General features: G+C 41.2%; 1 protein-coding gene across 2 annotated transcripts in view; it reads right to left on the bottom strand.

The window, feature by feature from the left end:
• olfm2a (olfactomedin 2a) overlaps positions 1–22,441 on the bottom strand; it is a 51,864-nt gene that overhangs the window by 17,079 nt on the left and 12,344 nt on the right. The window contains exons 1-2 of one of the 2 annotated variants that reach the window (XM_044330131.1): positions 12,135–12,562; positions 2,025–2,174 (exon numbers count right to left, since the gene is read on the bottom strand). In XM_044330131.1, the coding sequence (XP_044186066.1) occupies positions 2,025–2,174; positions 12,135–12,278 (294 nt within the window). In that variant the 5' untranslated portion in view covers positions 12,279–12,562. Of the gene's footprint in view, positions 1–2,024; positions 2,175–12,134; positions 12,563–22,441 lie in introns of those variants that run through there. The other variant, XM_044330132.1, reaches the window with a different exon arrangement.

Genomic DNA, 22,441 nt, shown 5'->3' with positions numbered 1-22,441 from the left:
CTGTCACCTAGCAACCTTGACAGCTGCAGATGACAATTGGGACACAGCTAGTAGAAATGGAGCCAGAAATTTTAATTTTATTATTGTGACAGCCCATCCAAGTCCCGCAGCACCACCAGAGACTCCCTGCTCAGCTGAACCAAAATATACATAAACACATTTTCTAAGGCCTAATATTTATAAAATTGAATTCAAGACTTTTGAAGGACCTGCAGACACCCTGTTATTCCATTTCTTATGTACTTTATTTATGTTGTTTATGGTTGTTTTTTGTTATTTTTCAACTAATCTCTCATGTAGAGAGAGGAACCTGTCCATTCTCTTTCTGCTCTCCTCTGCATTTCTGCAATCTCATGTCTTCCTTCATGAGCTGATGAAGTTCATCCTCTCTCTCTCTTTCTATTTAGTTGCTTTGGCTTCCGAGGACAGGAGGATGCAGTACGGTCATTCTGCAATTGGAACAGCAGCGTACTTGCTGACAGCACCAGCTCAGCTTCAACACAACTACTTAACTGTAATGTTGAAAAAAAAAAAACTCAACTCAAAGCTCCACTAACACTTTTTTCTCACAAAAAACAACTTCATTGACAGAGAAATGCAGTAAATTATGTTATTCAGTCTGTAATGTAGCTATAATCCAAACTATTATGTAGCTTAATAAAATAATACATGAACATGGAGCTTCACTTTACATTCAGATTATATCACAAATCAAAATGCTACGGAGACATTAGAGCCAGCGGCAAATCACCAAAGAGCTGCACAGATCAATTCATCGCATCACGATCGCCCCAGGATGATGACGGATGTTGACTGGCTGATCATCTCAGGAGCCACTTGGCCAGCGGCTCCTAACATGTCCGAAAATGTCAGAGCAAATTTCCAAATAGGTGTTATTTGGATAATTTGACCACATATTGGGAATCTAAATGGTTACTTTCTTGGCTGAAAAAATATTAAAGCTTAATAAAGTCACATATAAATACTCTAACAATGTAGCAAAAATTAAAAAATACCTTAGCCTGGCTCAAAATCTCTGCCACATCACTGCAGATTGGTGCAAAATGCATTCTGGGATAGGTTGGGCTGCAAAGGATCTATGCGTCAGATCTTTCAAATTTCTGAGAAGGAGGCTGCATTTCTCGGCCGCATTTGAGCCGCTTCGAAATGGGACTTTGCTGCAGGAGACCACTGTTTGTTTCTCCTTTCCAACCGCAGTTTTTAACCGTGGGTCGGGACAGTTTTTGACCCAAAACATGACCTTTCCCTAACCCTAACCAAGTGGTTATTGTGCCTAAACTTAACCAGACCTTAACAACAGCATTGTCATACCATAAAACATAATTATTTTTAACAGTGACTGCTGTGACACTGCATGTTGAAAAATTACGTTAAAGGGGTACCCAATGCATTAAAAAGTGATGCCAAGGGGTCCTGGTCAAGCTTTGGTATGTGTGACGACTTGTGTTGGCTTGTCATACATTAGTATGCACAAAAAAAGAGTGTTAACTGATATTTTTCACACAGAAAAATACAGAATGAGACCAAGTCTGAGTAAATAGATAGATTAGTGTAACTGTTTGAGAAGCATTTACTATGTAAATTATGTAAACAAAGCATTTGCTAGCTTCACTGATTTGTAAAACTTCATTTTCTTAATTTTTCTCTAATGGATTTATATTGTTAAAAAAAAAACAACATTATAAAGCCAAGGCTCAATGAATTCAATTTCATGGGTATGTTTAGGACGTTTCTCTTATTAAGGTTATTCATGCTTATTTCACTTTCACCAGCTCTAAAAAGCTCAGAAAAAAGAATAGTTCAACAAGTAATGGCGATAATCTTCTGATTTTACGTTCATCTGCATTACTGATCAACTGTGAGATAAAGTAAGACTGTTCACTTCAGCAGCTTGTATGTGACAGACGGCGCCAGACACGATCGAGCGCAATGTAGTGTCGTTAATGTTTGTGTGTCTGCGTGGTTAACAGCCTCGAAGTGAGTGTATTATTGACAGCTGTCACCTTCTCCATGAGCTGGCGAAGTTGTCTGCTGCGTGGGTCGCGGTTACACATGTTCTGGGCTGGTGCGACCACGGTACAGATACACTTCCCATCTGCGTCCTGTGCCGAGCTGTAGATCTGCCAGCCCTCCTCCGGGCTCGGGTACAGAGCCTGCAGAAACATAGACATATATCTTAGACCAAGCAAAGAAACTAGTTGCTTCTGTCTGCTGTTGTTATCTATGCTGCTACCAAGCAGGCCTTTCAAAATGCATGAGGGCAGACAAGATATTTTATTCTGCCAGCATCTATCAACAGTAATCTGAAAAGTGTTCCACCCTTATAAAACATTTCTAAACTAATACATTTATCCAATTCTTCAAAGTGTTGTAGAAAGTGTTTGGAAGAAAAAAAAAAGACTTTAATACATTCCATATCATGATTAGTTGCGCCCATTCTGTCACCGTAAGTTAGCTGCAGAGTCATAATTTCTCCACGGCATTCTCTTTCTCTCTTGCAACCCTGTCAAAAGTTACTCTTCCCCAAAGGCAATTAATGGCAATTGATCCCTCCAACTATTCAAAATCACTTGCAGTCTAATTTTAGCATTAGCTGGAGAGCAACAGAGAGAGAGGAAGAGAAGCCAGAGATTGACAGAGGTGGTGTTCACAGCAGTAAAGACACCATGAGAGAGAGATGGAAGATAGAGTCAGATAGAAGATAGAAGAGAGAGACAATACACAGAAATGCTTGCGAATTAAGATAAGACAAGAACATTGGTGGGAAATACACAAAGGGATGAAAAACACAACGGCATGACAGAGATAGAGTGAGAGCTTGATGGTGGATGGAGAAAGACAAACACAAATCGGAGGAAAATGGAGATTTCAAAGAAAGAAGGAAGAAGGATGGATCAGGCCAAGCCGCGTGAAAGCAGAGCATCTAATAAGTTTGGACACAGAGAGGAAATGGAGCTGTTCGAGATCGATAATTCAGCCTGTTACCAGTGGAGGAGGGGTGAGACTGAAAGGATGGATGTCTCTCTCTGACTAATCCAATCAAAAGTAGTGCTGAGCGCTTGCAAGCACAGACACACGTACACAAGCGAAGGCCTGGCCAGGAGATTCGTTCATTCACACTGCATCTACACACACTCAGCATATAAAGCAAAATGTAATGGGAGAGGGAGCAGCCATTTTAGTGATGAAATTAAAGACCTATCCACATAAGTGGAAGGAAAAAGGCTGGAAATAAAACCTTGTGGCTCAGCTCTGTGCCGCTCTCCTGCCTTCATCTTAGCAATGTTGTGCTGTGCTCTCGTCTCCTTGGGTCGGGAGATCAGATTAAAATGTCTTAGGGGACAGGGGGACTGTGTGATTGGAGTGTAAAGTAGCAACCACCCTGCAAGCCAATGTGCTCACTGTCACATCTTGTCACTCCTGCCAATCCCTTGGCCCCACTCTCCCTTTCCTCTCCTGCACTTACTGCCTTTCCCTCTTTCTCCTTCACACTCTCCGAATGAGTGAATTTTAAATCTTACTTACTCTAAATGCGTTGTGGCAAACAGACTACAGTTATGTGAGTGGCCCTTAAATATGCTGTAATGTCAGCCATAAAAATGACATTATACGTCCCATTATTTTCATATTTTATTTGTTTCATTATATTCAAGTTATATGAAGTAGACTCATACAATTTTAAATTAATACATCTAAATTTAATTGAACCAAGAAGTAATGTTCTATTCCAATATTCTATTCATACCATATATGCATACACTGGTAAGCATATTTCAGTATGACTGAATATCTACTGTGCACATGAATGAGTCATATAGTGGAACTTACTGGCACTCTGGCTAACTCATCATTCTATTATTCCTGATGTTGATGCATAGATGCAATGGCTTGCACAGTTTTCTCCATCAGTCAGCACCTTTCTCATCATTAGTCTTCTTTCTTTGAGGCAATCCAGCATCAAAAGGCTGTTAGGTGGAAAGATGACAGAGGTCTGCAGAGGCCAAAGTTGTAGTTCAGGAAAGTGAAAAAGAGGCGGTCTCCACATCCCAACCTCTTCCAATTTCTTTCAACTGTCTGACTGTCTATTTCATTCTGCCATTGCCTGGAGGACAGATTCTTTACCTCTGTCTGCTTCTCTGCTTGTATCTCACTCACTGTCAGGACTTCTGATTTATTGTAGCATACGCATGTGAGTGCTCATCTGGTTTTAAGTCTATTTAGTTCTGTGAGCATGTCTACATATCTGCTGGTGTACATGCAAGAACATATGTATGTTTGTACATACAGTATTTACACAATGCATATGCGTACATATTTTCATAATGCATGCTTTTTTGCAACAAACCCCTCAAGATGGTTTGTTTGCAAATCCCTGTAGTTGTAATGCATGATTCCTACTGAAGTGTAGGAGAGCATATGCAATAGCTGCTGCGATACTGTGGATGTGTGTAAGATAGGAGGCAACAGCAGGGCACACTGGCTTCTCATTACATTTCATATCCTGCGGTGTTAACAGGTGGAGGTCAGCTTGCCTCAAAATGCAGAATCCACTTAGATTACCCACTGTGAGGGTATGAGCAGCCTCCTGCTCTCAGTAAAAATACCTCCTATCCCTATATGTGGGGGTTGTCTGCCTAAGCACCAGAAAGATACACTTTTGGTTAATAAAAGATTCTTGCGAATGGATGGAGAAGTGTGCATCAATTTTTCATATTGCTATCAGCTTGAAAGGAAGCCACAGTTGTCAGACTGACTTTTTTATGATATCTTTTATAGTGGGCAGTAATATGCAGTAAGTTCAAAATTCAACAAAGTAATATTGGAGGCTCATCAACTCCATTATCATAATGCTTTCTTGATTTTCCAACATGTTTAAACTCACGCTGTGCTCCTCATGTGCTTCTCCAAAGCCAGGGAGTTTTCACAGCAACACATCTTTTCCTCTCTTCATTAATATTTCATAAATGCTGGGCTGAAATTAAGAGCTTATTTGAATCAGTTCCAATTTCATTACCACCCACCTATCCATTCTGCGCTAACTTCCCATTCTCACAGCAGCAGTTTAGAGAGCAGGATGGAGGAGGTAATTCTTAAATGGAAATGTCCCTATATGCTTTGTGCCTGAGCTGGTTCCAGGGTGATCTATATATCAGCGCTCATAAGCAACTGATCTCTTGGGGTGCACGTTATATGTTTTGGAGCACTGGCTTATTTATGTAAATATGATTAAGTTCCTCTCTGCAACGAAGAATGGGTCATTGACATTGGCTCATTTAACATAGTGTTCACACAGCCTACGAGATATCTCATTAGTGTAGGAAAAACAGCTTCTACAATATCTAATGTCATTCAGAATTATATTCAGGATATGCATATGTTTGTATATTTGGCAGATTAGGCCACAGAGTGTTATATTTGAGTAGTGATGATACGTAACACAACCTGTGCTATCATCATCATGCTATCAGTGGTGGCTAGCTGGGAGCACTTTGAGTCTAGGGGATAATCCTCTCCTCCCAGACACAGACAGTGGTTTCAGGAAAGAGGAGGCATTCAGTTCACTGTTCCAGAAATTCACCCATTAGATGTGAGGGATGAAATACAATATGTAAGTGCCAGAGTTGAAGCTGTCACGGTCATGGCTTCCATGCAAAAGCCCATTAAGGAAGTAGACAGCAGTAATGAGAACAACAGGAAACCGCAGAGGGCAAGGGAGATGAAAAATCAATTAGGCTTACTCGCAAAAGTGAAAATTATTCTTTAAGATTTCTGGCTTGAACCTTTTTCACTACCCCAGGGTTCCCTCTGCTCCCATGACATCACATCTGACCACCTCGGCCTCTGAAAACCGACCATCAGCTGCTGACATGTCTTCCAGCCACAACCTCCCATCCTCCTTATAGAAAACTGATAAAAGCAAGAGTTACTCATAGACCTATAGGCAGAAAGGGAATGGTTGTGGTTTGAGAAAGGCTAAAAGAGAAAAGAGAGACGGCTCTAATTTCCTCTAGCTTAGTTCAAATGCTGCCCACATACAAAGCTGAATGACAACTTCAGTTAAATCCCTGCTGAGCGAGGGGAAGAGGAGATGAGAGGGTGTGGTCATTACTGAGCTAAAAAGTAGCACAAAATGCTGAAAATTTCTCTTCTTTCCTGTACACTGCAGACAAAACAGATCACATTTCCCCAATTAAGTATAGCCAGTCACTCATACTGTGTAGTTTAGGGGCAACCGTTATGCAAACTAGCTAACTAACTAACTAATCAACTTGTGCCATTACTTGAGCGCCTCTCTGTGGTGCAAAGAAGCTCAGGACTCTTGTGTTGTTAATCATTAACAAAGTTCAGCAGGATTATCCAATTATACATTATAGCTGGTGGTATCAGTGTCGAGAGTTGCAGGATGGACTTCCTCTGGCATTTCATTAGACCAAACCTGGAGCTGGCTGCTGTAAAGTCAGAGCTAAATGAGGTCATAAATCTACGGCTCCCTACTTTATGAGCATGACGGGAAGTCTATTATAACTTTCATAAGCAGCAGGCAGAAGGTGCAAACAGGCAGAGGCAGGCACGGGGCCTGAGATATGGAGAGAGCTGTCTGCCACACTGTGAACTCAGCTCGCCATCACCGTCTGAGAGACTGCAACACCATAAAGGACGGAAAGAGAGAAGCCTTTTGAGAATATGGGAGGCATCAAGGTGAGACAGTCAGAGATTCAAGATAACAAAGTAAGATGTAATCTATCTCTTTCTTCCATTTCCATCCCATAACAACAATGCCGACTTTGTTTATCAAAGTTCTGCAGCTTCACTTTCTGTTCCCCTCTCTTTCTCTCTCTCTCTCTCTCTGCAGAATAATGTTTTCTGCCAGATTTTAACTTCTCTGAATGCTTGGCCCCAGCAAAGTAGAAACATCTGTTCCTGTTACACAGAGCTTGCAGGTCTATACTACGGCCAAACAATCGGATCACATTTTTCAAAATTACTGGGTACTGTTGGAATTGAACACACACAGATAAACATGCAAATATGCACTCCCATCCCTCAAATGATCATTCAGTGAATCCTCAATGCACAGACCAGCTGCTGGCCTTTAAAATAAAACTCATTGAAGACTCCCAGTGAAATCCCTGGTCTCTCCTGCTCCCGAGGAAAACCGATTACCACAATCAGCGCAGCATGGTTGCCAGTCAATAATATGACTCATAAACTCATCATGCCCCTCTCCCTGCTGCATCCTTTTTCCTCCCTACTGCCTCTCACTCTCTCCCACTCCATCACTCCCCTGACTGCCACCTCTCCGGTGTGGTGTCCTGCTCGCTTTCCATCTGCAGCTCACTCATTCCAAAACCGGATCACACTCGAATGACAGAGGGGGGTGGGCAGATGCGTCGAGCGTTTTTTGAAGTGGGGAGGGCTTCAGTTAGAGAGGTGGAGAGAGAATGACACTCACGAGTGATCAGCCCTTACAAGTGAGCAGGGACAACTTTATACTTTTTGGATTAGGCTGTTAGCACCATGCCAGGTGCCATGGTGAAAAGCATTTTGCATCCTCTCTGCTGTTAGATGGGTACAAGAAAGCTGTATCACGGCTGGTGCTAAATAGAAGAGGGAGGCGAGAGTGGCAGGGTGGCTAGAGTGAGAAAACACTACATAAACTGTTAGAAAACAGTCAGCGCTTCATCGGAGGAAAATATGGATTGCAGAAGTGTGTGAATTGTAAGATCATCAAATTGCTTTTGAAGGACAAAGCAATGATTTGGGCTTAAGTTCAGCTGTTTGGAATTACACTCTCATATTGGCAAATAAACCATGTCAAAAACCTGATTACTAATCCAACTATAGAGCCTGGGATCAATACTGATTTGTACACAGGCTATCACATAATTAGTTAATGTATCAAAACAATTTAAAATGATATTACTTCACATCCACACTGCTTCACAATTACCAGCCAGTAGAGGACACCTGTCAGGGTCTGAACTCAAATAGATTTGGGTGAAGGCAGCATGATAAAAACATTAAAGTGAAGTGCTCAAATAAAAATCTGCAGCAGCGTTTAATCTTTAATCCATAGCCAAGAATCGATCTTTACAATCTGCTTTACTGGATTGCACAGTGGATGTAATAAAGTTTACAGTCCCACACCGTGACAGACAGACGCTGAGTGACCCCAATCAGATTCTGAGCTCTGGCTCTTTGTACACTGCCATTTGTTGTTCCATGCTCCCTTTTGATGGTGAGAATATTTTCTTCACTCTTCTGCCTCACAGCTTTCTTATTTAATATATCAAAGGGAGAGTCACCACACAAACACACACACACACACACACAGACACACACACAAACACGCATTGATATTCTGTCTGTATTGCAGTATTGCAGTATGTGTATATGTGTGTACAGTACACACACATATACTTGCATTTTATAGCTTTTATAAATAAGCTATCATATGCTAGTGCTCCTTTACTTGAACACTGCATTTACTGAACACGCTATCCAGACTGTGAGAATCAGCAAGTAGGCAGATACTGTGCTTAAGTGGTTTAGGTTTTTCTATATCTCAAGACTTTCTATTTTGACTTTAACTTGTAGAGTACAGGAGGGCTCAAGTCATGGACCAGTCTTGTTTTCATCATATATCATACCACTGAGAAAACTTGTTTGCTCCTGTGATGTCTCTTTTCACTTTTATGACGATGACACACCAAATTGCTCAATTTCTCATTCCCAATCTCAGTGACATTTAAAGACTGACCATATAACCCTAAATTATACAGACAATTTACACCGGATGGCTCAGAATTTACTCCAGCTAAATGCAGATAAAATTAGAGTTGTTATTTTTGGTGATTAACATTTAAAGCTAATTCATCAGTCTCATGATGACTTTTACTCTACTAGATTATAGCTATTCTCTTTGAATTTAGCTTTGAGCATCATTAAAGAACACACAGGGTGGTATTCCACTTTAGAAATATCACTAAAATCTGACATTTCCTGTATCCTTTGCCACACTGAGAGAATTATTCACTCGTGTAATGGCCTACTTATACTACCGTCATGCACTTGTAACACTGTTAAATTATTTCAGAATTTACCTGGAAGACTGTTGACAAACAAATCAAAATAAACTCTTCATACGTCACCTGTGCTGACATCCTCACATTACCTGCTTATACATTTGACATTGAAATTATTTTCATAATATTGAAGACACTGCACAGTGAGGCATTTCAGAACTTTTGAAACCATATGTCACTTCACAACCCCTTGGGTCACCTTAGAGATTTTAATTGTCCCAACATAGATCAAAGACTAAAGGGGACTAAACCTTTGCAGTCAAAGCCTAAACCAAGAAACTGTCCTGCCAGTGATGTAGTTGAATCTGTCAAAATGTTCCTATGAAGTCCTACAAAATCACTTTTTTATCCATGTCTTTATACCTACCAGACTATAACTTAATAACTCAATTTTATTAATGCAAAATTATAGCAAATTCACTTATATCATCTATTCCATTTCTTTTCTTGCTGATGTATTTTACATACAGCACTAATAACAGTGCTGCACAGTGTAAACACTGTTTTTGAAAAGTGTAATACATTATTATTTTTAATGTTTTTTTTATTTTCTGTATCTGTGTACATTTTTTGTTCTAAATTTTATTTGTCTGTCTATATTATAATGCATAAAGTGTAAATTTAAAAAAAAGAAAAGTGCAATACAAATATTGTTTATAGATTAATAATGAATTTTTTATAATATGATTATAAATAAGATTTTTTTGTACAGCCTGGCAGGTCTACAGCTTATTTTGATTTGACCATAGCCTCACTAGTCCCATGTTAAGTGTTAGAGTTCCAGGGTCTCTTTCGCTCATTAAGAAACATGGTTTTGCACTATCCAGATGTGCACAAGCATCCAGGCAGTGTTGTGTTCAGTGCCATCGCAGAAAGTCCCATATAAACTCACTCAGCTGTGTTCTTAGATCAGCTGGTTAGAAGACAGGCGCAGAAAACAAGTGAAGCAGACTTTGAAAATTGCTCTGAGCTGGGAGAATGTGGGACGCAGCATGCATGGGTGCCAGGGCGGGGAGCAGCCATGCAATAGCCACTGGCATACTAGCACCAGAGTGTCACAAGACCGTAGTTAGATTGTCTTTGATTAGAGCACTAAACATTTTGTTAGTCATGACTGCTAGATCATCGCAGGGAAATGTCTCATTAATAGTGATGGGTCTTTGAGGCAAGGTTTTACATCAAAGTTTTATGCACTACCATTGTTTATGAGGAAAGAATATTCCCGTCTTAAAGCAAAGACATTTCCCATCACAATAGACTGTTATATTATAATAATTCCTGGCACCATCAAACTGGCTCATCAGTTTTGATGAAACTTTGATGACATGAACTTCAATTGCAGCATTCCTCCTCCACTGGTTGTGAATGAGGGTTGCCTCAAAGAAAACATCCACTCATAGCTATGTATAATTTCATCATATCCAGTTGTTTGAAATGCAAAATAAGACTTCCAGTCATGAGTCTCGATTAGAATAAGTTTGCTGAAAAGAAACCTGGCAACATTCTTTATTCCTCTTGACCCTGAGCAGGATAAGCGGGTATAGAAAATAAATTGATGGATTATGCAGGCCATACCCCCCCCAAGGGAAATGTGGGTATTCAATGGGATTATAGAGTTTGAGGCTGTAAATAATTCAAACATGCCTTATACTCTGACATTGTTAGAGAGATTAGATGATCATTTTACTTTGATGATGTACTCAAAATGACCTGCCAAGATATGCACAAGTTTTAGAAAAGACAAAGCAAAGGCTTTTAGCTAAAGGCGCTTGACATTTTCACAATGGTAACACTGTGCTAAGGCGCCTTTTTCTGCACCGAAATTATCTCAACCCCACACATCACTGCAAAATTAAGGAGACATAAAGTGGCAGATTGATGTTTAAATGAACTATTATGAATTATAAAAATCCTCTTCAAACAGATGGACCTTCACCCTTGAGACAAGAATGCCTAAACACACTCAGAATACATATTTAAACACACAAACATACACACGCACACACATCTTTCCAGATGGTCACAGATCTCTTGGGACGTTCAATTTCATTCCATCATTTTAACAGACCAGGGCATTTGCTTAATGGGTGAGGTGCAATAAAACCACACTCAGGATAAAGGCAAAGGCAATCATTAACCGCTGATAAACAAGAAAGTGTCTAATTCATTCCTCAGCTTGATATTTCTCATTGTCACTCTTGCCTCCCGTTAGCACACTGAGACAGACAGGCACACGCCACAAAGAACTTTGACATTTGTTCAAACATAATACCTTAACAGAAAAACTTCACCGAAAGTGCTTTTTAATCACGAAACAATTCCAACAGCCTTTATAAACCTACATGACCTCCCAGTATGAGGTCAGTGTGTTTTATTTGAGGAGAGGAAGTCTCAGAGGATTTAGAGACAAACAGAACGAGGGAGGAATAAGACATACATGAAACTGTAATATTGTCTCAACCTCCCCGTCTTCCCCATCAACTCTGAATCTGAGAACCATCCGTCCCACCCTGGAGGTGACTGACAGATGGGATCAGCCCGAACATCACTCAGAACAGATCCCTACCTCCCATCACCCTGGCAAAAACATATGATTTACCACAGCCGTCCACACTGCATCCGCTGCCTCTCACCATCACTCACAGTCACAAGCCCACAATTCAGCTTCATTATACTTAATGTGACTCTCACACCAACATGTACATCATTCACGCTCAGTTGAAACATTGCTCTCACATGCATGTCTACCTCCATCATCTCTCTCTTATTACTACAACATAGCCCTTGAGACTCTTGCAGTTCCACCCCCCCCCCCCCCACCCCCATCTGAAACGCCTGAGCTGTTTCTGTAGTTAAACACGTAAACACTAACTCGCATGACTGTGTCTTCAAATTTCTTCACTTTCGCCCCCGTCCTCTGCTGTGTCACTCTCTTTCATCTGTCAGAATATCTCACTTGCTTTTGTACATTCTGCATGCACGAACAAATACAGTGCACACACACTTGCAAGAAAAAGTCATACGCACGCTGACAATCCTCTCGGAGGTGCCCCCTCTGGAGATAGTGGTCCCGTTGAGTCCCACCAGAGAGGGCAGAGTCTGAGACATCCAGTTGGTCACCATGGCCATGGTGCTGAGCACTGCCCCGATCTTTAGCATGGGAACGCTCATGTTTGCTTCCTGCGGGGCCCCGGTGCAAACGGCCCTACAGCCAGCCCTACCCTGCCCTACCCTGCCCTACCCTGGACCTCGGCTCCGGTCAACCCCAGTCTGCTCCAGTCAGCCTAGGCAGGGAACCAGCCAGTCAGCTTCTGCCTCAGCCCGAGCAGCAGCAGAGCCCCCAGAGCTGGTGAAGCACAGTTACCAGACTCACACACCACTGGCTCAGTCAAAGGGACAGCCAGAGACCAGTTAGAGGAGAGCAGCTCACATCCAGCAGCATCACGCTGGAATCTTCCCTCTCAGAGTGACTGCCTCAGCCTCACCCCCTCCCTCTCTCTCACTCCTTTTCCATCTCTCTCCCTTCCTCACTCGCCCCTTATCTCTCTCTCTCTCTCTCTCTCTCTCTCTCTCTCTCTCCCCCTCTCTTCCTCAAGATGCAGAGCTGCGCATTGGCTGCCTCTCTGTCTCATCCCCTCCCAATCAGCCTCTGCTCTGTTCTTGCCAGCCCTGTTTTGCATGCATGTATCTATTCTTTTTCTTTCCTCTCTCTTTCTCTGACATTTGGCTGTTCTTTTATGACTCACAACTTGGTGTGTGTGCGTGCACACATTTCTGAGGTGTAGATCAGAGAGACACTGATTTCAGAGGGCTGATCTGTGCTCTATGTTATGTGACGCGTGTGCCCAGGGCATCCTAGGCACAATAGACTGTCCTGTAGCATTGGCCTCACCACACTGTCTATACTGGATGGAGGACTAAGGCTATAGAGGGGTGGGTGGTTAGATTAAAGGTTGACCAGAGGCTCGTGACAGGGACACATAGGCAGGTGGTATTAATGTGGCAGAGATTGAGGTGCTCCTGCACACGGCTGCTTCTGACAGCTCATTTGTCATTCTGCTTCATGATATCTTCTAAATCAGCCTGTAGCATGCAGATACATACAGTATCTTACCAACTCAACCCTGCCTGAGTCATAACCATATCATCATATTCAGTTATACACACTGTGATCTTGACAGTCTGCTCTAAAAATGTGTTGCTGGTAGTCTGAAATTAGTGCATGTGTAAAAGATTTAGATGAAAATTGAATTGACATAAATTACAAACTGGTGGTTTGGAGGGAGTATAGTGTAGCTATCAATAGACTATGGATGTAAAACTGATATATAAAGCCTCCTATAACATGCTCTTGAATAAGGGGGATTACTGTTATTTTTCAGGTAGTACAGTTTTACCATTGTTGTATTGCTGTAATCCCAATGGCTTTAGCTTTCAGCACAATCAAGCCTGTGTCAGATACATACAATTCGCTTCGCTGCCTATCTTGGTGTAATCTTACCTGAGGGACTATGCCTCAAGTCTGATTTGTACTTAATTCGGACCAGATCTCAGACGTGTTCTGAAGTTCAGATTGGCCCGTTGGATATGGAGTGGGGGGGGGGGGTTATATATTTTGTGTTCAAATTGTAGCTGTCTGAATGTGCTACTCACCTCTATAGAGATGGGCCAGACAGAATGAAATATGAAGGGGTATGGGAATTGGAGGGTATCTCAAATTTATCCTTGAAGCTCTTCTCTCAACAATTTTTGGCAAGATACTGGGCCACTGGCAGTGTCATTTTATGCCCTAAACAGCCATGCATAATGACAGAATGGCTTGCTCAGACAAAACGGCCAGGTCATCTCCCTTTCTTGCCTGCTTCCTGGTCTGCTGACTTATACATTTTGTCAGCCATGGAAGGTCTCCCCTCCCCACCCAGTCACACTGGGTGAGTGATATGGGCTCCTCTGTGTGGGTTGTACTGTGAAGTGATATGAGGAGAGACAGCTTTCTGAGCCCCATCCAAAAAAATGTCAGCCCTCCTCAGCTCACCTGCTGGCTCCCACATCAGTCTTGCCACTGTGAGCACTTCTATTTTTGCAGCAACATTGCCCCCATGTGGTCACCAGTGGAATTGTACCCAATAAGTTGTCTTACATACAGCCAGAGTGAGGGCCAGTGCTTGTCATTGTTGTTGTGCAAGACTGAACCTGGTGACTGGTAGTTGTCACTTTGTTGGTGTGCATCAAGGAGATGTAAGGGCTCATGTGGCAGCATTGCTTAGAGTTGCACTGTTCCATGTCTAACAGAGGTTTTAGTGAGGTGAAATATATGCAGGGTACACACACTGCTGCCGGTTTGTCAGTATGGTTATGCCAATATCCAGGGGCATGATGGAAATAGACTGGTGCCGAGTGAATCTATAACAGATTTCGTCTAATTACTTATGACATGTGATTTGTTGTTTATCTAAATATTGGGTCTCTTTACACTGTCACTTTTTACTTTATGTCTACAGCCAAACAAACACATTTAATCAATAAATCTAATGTACATGTAAATATTTATAAAGAAATTATATTTACATATTTGTGTGAATGCAGTAGACTTTTAGGGTTTTTGCTGGCAAGGTTGGCGTGGGTGAGGAAAGCTGTATTTTGTAGTGCCATACTTGTATTTCCTTTAATGCTCTGTCTAAACAGAATGCAGTAATCATCATAATCACAGGGTGGCAGCAAAGGTTTAAACATGGATGTTGGCATCCTTTAACCTTGTATCCTTGTATTTCACCAAGCTCCCATAATCAGCTCAATGAGAAACTGATACCAAAGTAAGCGAGGAAAAGAAAATCACCATCTTGGATGATTAAACCAGCCACACAATGTATGACTGTGACCACTGTGCTGAAAGTAAGCTGGATAATTTACTGGTAGTGGAACAAGAAACTAATGGCTGCAGCACATTTATTTCTTAAATATTTCTCCAGTAACTCCTATTTTTATAATACATTATGCAATAGTGGGATAACACAGTAAATGCAAAGACAGTAAACACACACATAAAACACTGTACAGTTGTGTGGACCCAATTTGACATGATGCATTCCCCTGTCCCTAACACCACAACATTTACCGCTACAACGACACACTTAACCCCAAACCTTACCTTAATGTTAACCTACACCAAACCAATTCTTAACCCTTACAGGTCCCTGAGGACAATTTCAGAATCAAATCATCACAATAGCTATTTTCTGACCTCAAAATAACCTAAACTGTCTTGTTGTAATTATGAAATAAAAACGCGCAAGATTCTGGTGCAACAATCATCAACACTCAGCAGGCATAAAGCAGTCTCTACTAGTTAACATTGTTTCACATGTTTGACATGAGCAGATAACAGTTTCCACAGCCTACTGGCTATGACTGAATTAAGAGTTGACTGTAATATTCGTACAATATTCATGGTAGTAGTCGATATAAGTCTATAGAAGATAATTTAAGATACAGTGCCTTTAAAGATAAAGCAAAACTCACAAAGAATTCCTGACATCTGCAGATTATTTCCACATCAAAACAAACCTTGGAAACTACTGTTTTATATAAATGTCCACCCATCATCTCTTTATTCTCTGTTCTTCTTTACACAAGTTAGTTATCTCTTTAGTTTGATGACAATGCTTTTTTCCCCAGACAGTGCTAAGATGTTGTTGTTTTGTGCCAATAACAAAACACTGCTTTACAATAACTGAAACCATAGGGGATACCATTCGAAACATTCACATCAAATCTTCTCTCAGACGTTTTTCTTTGCACCCTTATCTTCTTTTTCAATACATCTTTTAATCAGAGTCCGCGATTCATGTATGATGTATATATGTTTAATCTTTGCAAAGTGGAGTGCTCCTCAACTCTTTGAAACTTAAAATTCTTCTCACAGAGTGCAGGTCAGATGCCATTTTTTGTAGAGTGATGGACCAAATAAAGGATGGAAATAATGAGTATGATGAGGACAATCTGCCACACCTCAAAGAATTCTAGGCTCTGCCAATCAACTGTCTAATCACATAGTCTGTTGGCAGAACAAGCTTTCATTAAATATTAGCTAGAGAGGAAGTCGGGCATTTAACCTGTATTAATTTAATCCTTTTTGATTAATTTTCACAGCCATTCCTCATAATTTCCAGCCTAATAATTGGCCAGCTTCATTTTCTTCGCTACTCTGCTGTGCCATTATCTCCATTTCTCTGTCGCTCTCTTTTGTTCTCCTTCTCTGTGAATTTTATTTAGCCTTTAACTCCTCTCCTTCACTCTCTTTCCCTGTTGTTTCTCTTGGCCCCTCTGGCAATGAGAAAAAATGGCATCATATCATGTGTTTCTCCTTTACCCTGCATGTGTCTTAGCTTCAACTATTTCTGTCCTGAGATCATACACTCTCGCTGGTGATCTTAGCTGTCTTGTTGCATGCTTGGACTCACATTTGCACTGCATACTGTAGATATAATACTGTGGAAAATCTCCATGTACAGATGTAGCTTTTTGGTGCTTCCACATAAACGTACCAACATGGCCTTGTGCTTTATCATAAACATAAAAAAATCCACTTTGTACTAGCCTGTAGGCATGCTCTATAAAGGGCATTTTTCAATCAGTTCAAATGGCGAAAATGCCCACCAACTGTAGAAATGGCAGCATTTGTGCACACCCATGGATGGCAGTAGAGCGCCACAAAGCCCTGAGGCCATAGGGACAAGCTCTGGGTGAGATAACAATACCGGGGAACAGAAAGCACCAAACACTAGCCACATTCTCACTAAGCACAAGCACACAGCCAGTCATAGATTCACAGCTGAAATACAGGACCAAATTACACCTCAGCTAATTACACAGACCTCCTTCATAATGATGCAGAGCTGTTATGACTGAGGCAGCTAGGCCGTACACAAACCAAGCCCCTGACTGAGCTCTGAAGCTGGAGTCATCTGGCTTTAAGAATACTGGCTATTTTTCTGAGTCATAATTCATTAATTAGATGATGGACATGGAGGCCCACTGCTTTCTAAATATATCAAGATCAAAATCATCTTAAATGAGCGTGACCTCATCACCATGGCAACTATTTAAATGGCATAAATAGGCTGCAGCCCAGGGTTCAGGCAGGCAGACGCAGTGGTATGCTTTCAACATGGAGTGTTTAATCTATTAACAGCTCCTGTGGGCCTTTGATTAAGGAAACTCATCTGGGCTTTTCCATTTTATAGAGACTCAGGCCACTGTAGAACTCAAGCATAAACATGCAATGGACCCAGCATGCATGAAATACAGAGAACACATCTTATCGAGTTGAATATGTTCAATAATTCAAGCAGTGAGCATTCACCACAAATGGAGTGGGACCTTTGTCCCACTCCATTTATGGACACCACAGAGGCGAACGACAATATATGAATCATGACATGACATGATATATGTGGGTTGCGTGAAGACCTGGAGACAAGACATGGGAGTCGATAACCTTGCATGTTCAGCTTGCATCAGCACAATTTTACAAGATTAGCCACCAGAATCTCCCAAAGACAATAAAAGAACTTTAGAATTTCTGTATATGAAAATAAGTGTTTTTATGCGCTTGCATATGCATGTTTATGTGTAAATATGTGTTCATTTCTGTGTGTATATGTTTACATATGCATGCATTGATGTGTTTGTGTGTTTCAATGCTTCTCTGTATTTGTGTCCACTTGCATGAGCAACGCTTTCTCTCCACTGAGCTGTGAAATGTCTACAATACCCTCTAATGGTGGTTGCCACAGTGTTGTGTGAGAGACCCGTTCGAGCTGTGACATGCACGTGATATACGGTACCTTGGTCACTATTATATGAAACAAAAGTAAGGAACAAAACAGAGTCAATGCCCAAGTCTCAGCCTGATACTGCTTAACTATAATAATGGCTTTTAACAGGTGAGAATCTGTCCCTCTAGTGAGAACACGTGAGAAAGAAAATCAATACAGTAAGTGTGTCTGCCTCACTGTATTGACTGTAACACACCCACAATACCCTGTGGTGAGTCTATCCATTGTCTCTACAGTATAACCAATTGAGCCCATCTAATCAACCCACACTGAAGACAAGTAAATACATTCATAATATATCATGAGGCAAGACTGCAGATCAGAGGCCAAGACTCAGACCATGCCTCTTAACCTTTGATGTTTTCAACTGGTCTCTCAAAAAGCTCTATAAATACTTTTACAACAGTATAGCTGCTGTATTGTTTGAATTTGTAGGATATTCTTTATCTGCTTGTATTGAGATTTTGAAGCAATATCATCCTCCTCAGACTGAGTGAAACCCAAGACAACATTGCATCACTACACAAAAATGGAAACTGTAGATGTCTTTACCATAATTTTATATGCATTTCTCTGAATTCTAACAGCCACTCAATCTGCCTTTTTAATGACCCACCAGAGGGACTGATGCAGTTGAAGAGACTAAATTGCAATGATATTTACATCGCGAAGTATTCTTTGACCAATTAAACGCAGTATTTGAGCTATCCTACTTCAGAGTACTTGTTCTTAGAGGCTTCATGAATATATTGCTGGAACATCCATTCAAATTTTATTCATAAAAGCATTGATTGCTCCTGATTGCTCCCTTGATTACAATCTCAACAGTTCATGGGGGCTTATACATTATTATTTGTAGGGTTTTTGGTATGAATGAACGGTATATGGTTGAGTATCAGATAGCTCAATCAGGAACAAGCAGGGCACCACATTTTGCTTGAGGCTTTCTAAAGAAAAGCCTTGATCAAAGCAATAGACAAGAACTACATGCGGCAATCAGTTGCCATGCATTCTGCAGCACAGCATGGCTCTATCCACTGTTCTGCACCTACTCATGCCAACAGTACCAGCTGAATACAACTCAGTGCAGCACTTCCTGTGGAAAATGTGCCCAGTTGAATTGCCCACACACACGGAGGCACTCACGCATACGTACACGCATACAGATACACATTCACACGCACAATTACTATGATCATTTCCTGGCTCATCCAGCCATCATGACCTGATAACCAATGTCCCACAAAACCCACCCACTCTTTTCTGGATCCAACAGCAGAAAGCCGCTGCCACATTCTGACCTTTTCTCCCATCTAGCTAATCAAACATTCTCTCTGTTTCATAGGGAAAGCTATTCCTGTAAATGGATTAATTACTGACAGCAAATTGGGAGTCTTCAGCCCAGAAATAAGGCAGTTGAGGCTCAAAGAAAGCCCGCTAATTGAGACTGCCCCCTATGGTCACTCGTCTCTTCAAAAAGCCCTTCCCTGAACCTGCGGTGCTGGCCTTGTCACTATCACCCAGAATAATTGAGTTTTTGTTCATCCAGATAGTGACTTATCATGCAATGAGTGCTGGAAACTCAGTTTTAGAAAGCACAACTCATGAAACATGTCTATTTTGACGTGCTAATATTTACAAATCTGTATTAGGCCTCAATATAGAATAATACTGTTGCGGCTGAGAGTGTTTTAAAATCTGCTTCTGCACTTTGAGTTGAGTGCCATTCCATTGTCTTATTACTGTACAGGTGAAGTGCTTTGTTTCACTAATGATGTTCATGATTCATCTATATCTGAAAAAGACCTGAGAGCTGATCCCAGATGCCATGCGCCTACTGTCTTGTTAGATGTTTAAAGAGACAGCCAGTGGACAAAGTGTCTATTTTTTTTTCTCATTTGATTTCTGTCTGACTCATTGTTTACAAATGTCACCCACTCACAGAGTGAAGGTATCACCATGATTAGCCTATCGCTGTGGTAGGTTACACAAGAGGAAAATAAGCCAAAGAACCACAGATGAGATAGACAAAGAGTTTATAAAAGAGACTGTGATGTTAAGAGGCAAAGAGAGAAAAAGAGAAATAGGGAGCGAAAGAAACCAAAAAAAAAAAAGAGAGAAAAGGATTGGTGATGCATTTGAAACTCCCTGAGGTGATGAATTTACATCTTGTCTGTTTTCTGCCACGTCTGCAACAGCGAAACTAACAGGACCAGAGAGGAGTGGTGAAATCCTAGCAATTACAGGCTGAGTTGACTGAGAGTTTGCAGCAGCCAATTGTGAAAAAAACAAACATTGTAATGCTCTGTGCTCGGACACGGTCAGAAGCAAACAATGACCAGAGCCCATCAGCTATGTACTGTATATTAGTAATGAAGGGACAGAACCAGCCTGCAGTCTTGCGTCCAGCTTCTTTGTCGGAGCTCACGCTGAAGCTTCCATTTGTATCCTCTGTCTTCAGGTCATTAATGCTCAGAGAAGCTGTAACATTTAATTAGGGAGACATTATTAGTACAACACAGGCACACTGTGCAGTGGAGAGAAATCCCAAAACAGCCCCTAACTGAATATTACATTTACAGCCACATGGAGTTATGGGCAAAAATGGTTAGGAGAAACTTGTAGATAAACAAATTAGCTTGTCACTGTGTGCTTTCATGGAGTGTGCCTGGCTGGTGGGAAGAGTAGAAAGGATTATTAGTATAAGTAAACAGTCTTGTGTTAGCCTGTGTTCCTTGTACATTCCCCCAACACCCTGCCAATGATTCCAGCCATATAATCAGCAAAGTCTCGGCTGCATTGTCAGAATAAGGAGCCACTGATTCGTTCAGTGATTACACAGAGAAACAGACAGGAAAATATCAACAAACTAGAGAAAATGAGTATACAGAGCAGAAATGAGAGGGCTGTATGTTGAATAAAATAAAGGGGTAATATTCTGTGGAGTTAGCCGAGTGTGAGATGAGAAGAATTATGAGCGGGAAGGTGTTTGCGGGAGGAAGATGAAGAGGAAGGCCCTCATGGTAAAGAGTAGGCATTGAGTTTGATGCTTCACCACATGGGGGTTGCATTGGATCATCAGGCTGGATCTTTCAGCTACAGATGCAATGTTCAGCAGGTAAATGGCAATAAACTGTATGGTGAATGTCCTGCATTACTATCTCAATCCATCATTTGTCCCAATTCAATTTCACTGTGGGGTGTATGTTCTTGGACATGCAGGAGGTTGTTTGTTTCTAGATTTTAAACAAACAGTAGCAGTGTGGATATCTATACACATGTGTCTTTATGTCTTTGTCTTTGGCAAAGACATAAAGACTTCCATTTCCAGGATGTTGTGCAGCGGGCTACTCACTCTGAAAACGATGCAGATCCACAGTGCTTAATGATGATATTTGTGAGTGCAGCCTGGGTAATATGATATCAGAAAGGCCATCCTGTGCATTAATATTCCATTCAGCACAAGGAGGGAATAGGAAATGATTTTTCCCTTAAGGATGTGCTTCCTTTGCTAATCATTAACATAAATATTTTCATTTGCTGTCTTTAAGACATGGCAGTCTGTGACTCCATTGCTCATTCCTACTGGGACGTATCATTGTCGACTATTGTCTGATTGCTTCGGGTAAAATGGACAAGAATGCTTTCAAATTAAGATCCAACCTCTAAGCATGGAAGATTAGAATGACAGAGAGACAGAAATACCCTTTAATAATGAGCTTGAGAGGGTAACACATTCTGGGGACATTTCTGCCACCCACAGATTAAATCACTAATTTAAATTTTAATGACACCCATGCAAGGGCCCACCTCTGCACAACAACTGTGGTCATGTTAATTTGAAAAGCAGAGGCTTATGTAGGAGGACTCTCCACTCTAGATAATTTTCAAATTTCCTCTTTGTTGATGTTCTTCTTTTGGCTTCTTTTCGGATTCAACAGATCATCTCCATAAACCTGTTCCACAATGTAAATGCCTTCTAAAAGTATCCAATAATATGTGTAGGTAGAAATCAGTTTCAGTTTGAGCTCGGTCTCACTGTTAACATTTAATGGTCTTGTTCAGAGCTGTTTGGATAAGATCAACACAGATTTAAGCATGGCAGCTGCAGATATCGATCCAGAACATACCAAGTCAAAAAATGTGCCTGACAAGCGAGAAGTGCTCCTCTCTGAAGATCCCTGCAGCTCACTGCATGCTGTTATACTCTCACTGAGCAGAGTAAGAGATGAGAGCTGGGCCTGAGAGGGCCAGTAGCCTGAGGCACTAAGGCTTAAAGAGAGAGACCTCTCCTGAATACCTATTCATCACATCACCATTAGTGTGGCTGAAGCACTCAGCTCTGCTGCTCAAAAATATAACGAGGATTGCTGCATAATATCCTATAGTATAGTCTGACATGATGGGACAATCGCTACTGCCTGATATGCAGCTAAGCCAATACTTCAATCTGCTTGTTTTTCTCACCTTGTGGTGCAGCAAGATGCAGACATACAC

Source organism: Thunnus albacares, chromosome 17 (genome assembly GCF_914725855.1).
Source record: "Thunnus albacares chromosome 17, fThuAlb1.1, whole genome shotgun sequence".
NCBI classification, from domain to species: domain Eukaryota; kingdom Metazoa; phylum Chordata; class Actinopteri; order Scombriformes; family Scombridae; genus Thunnus; species Thunnus albacares.
This window is presented reverse-complemented; position numbering and strand designations above follow the sequence as displayed.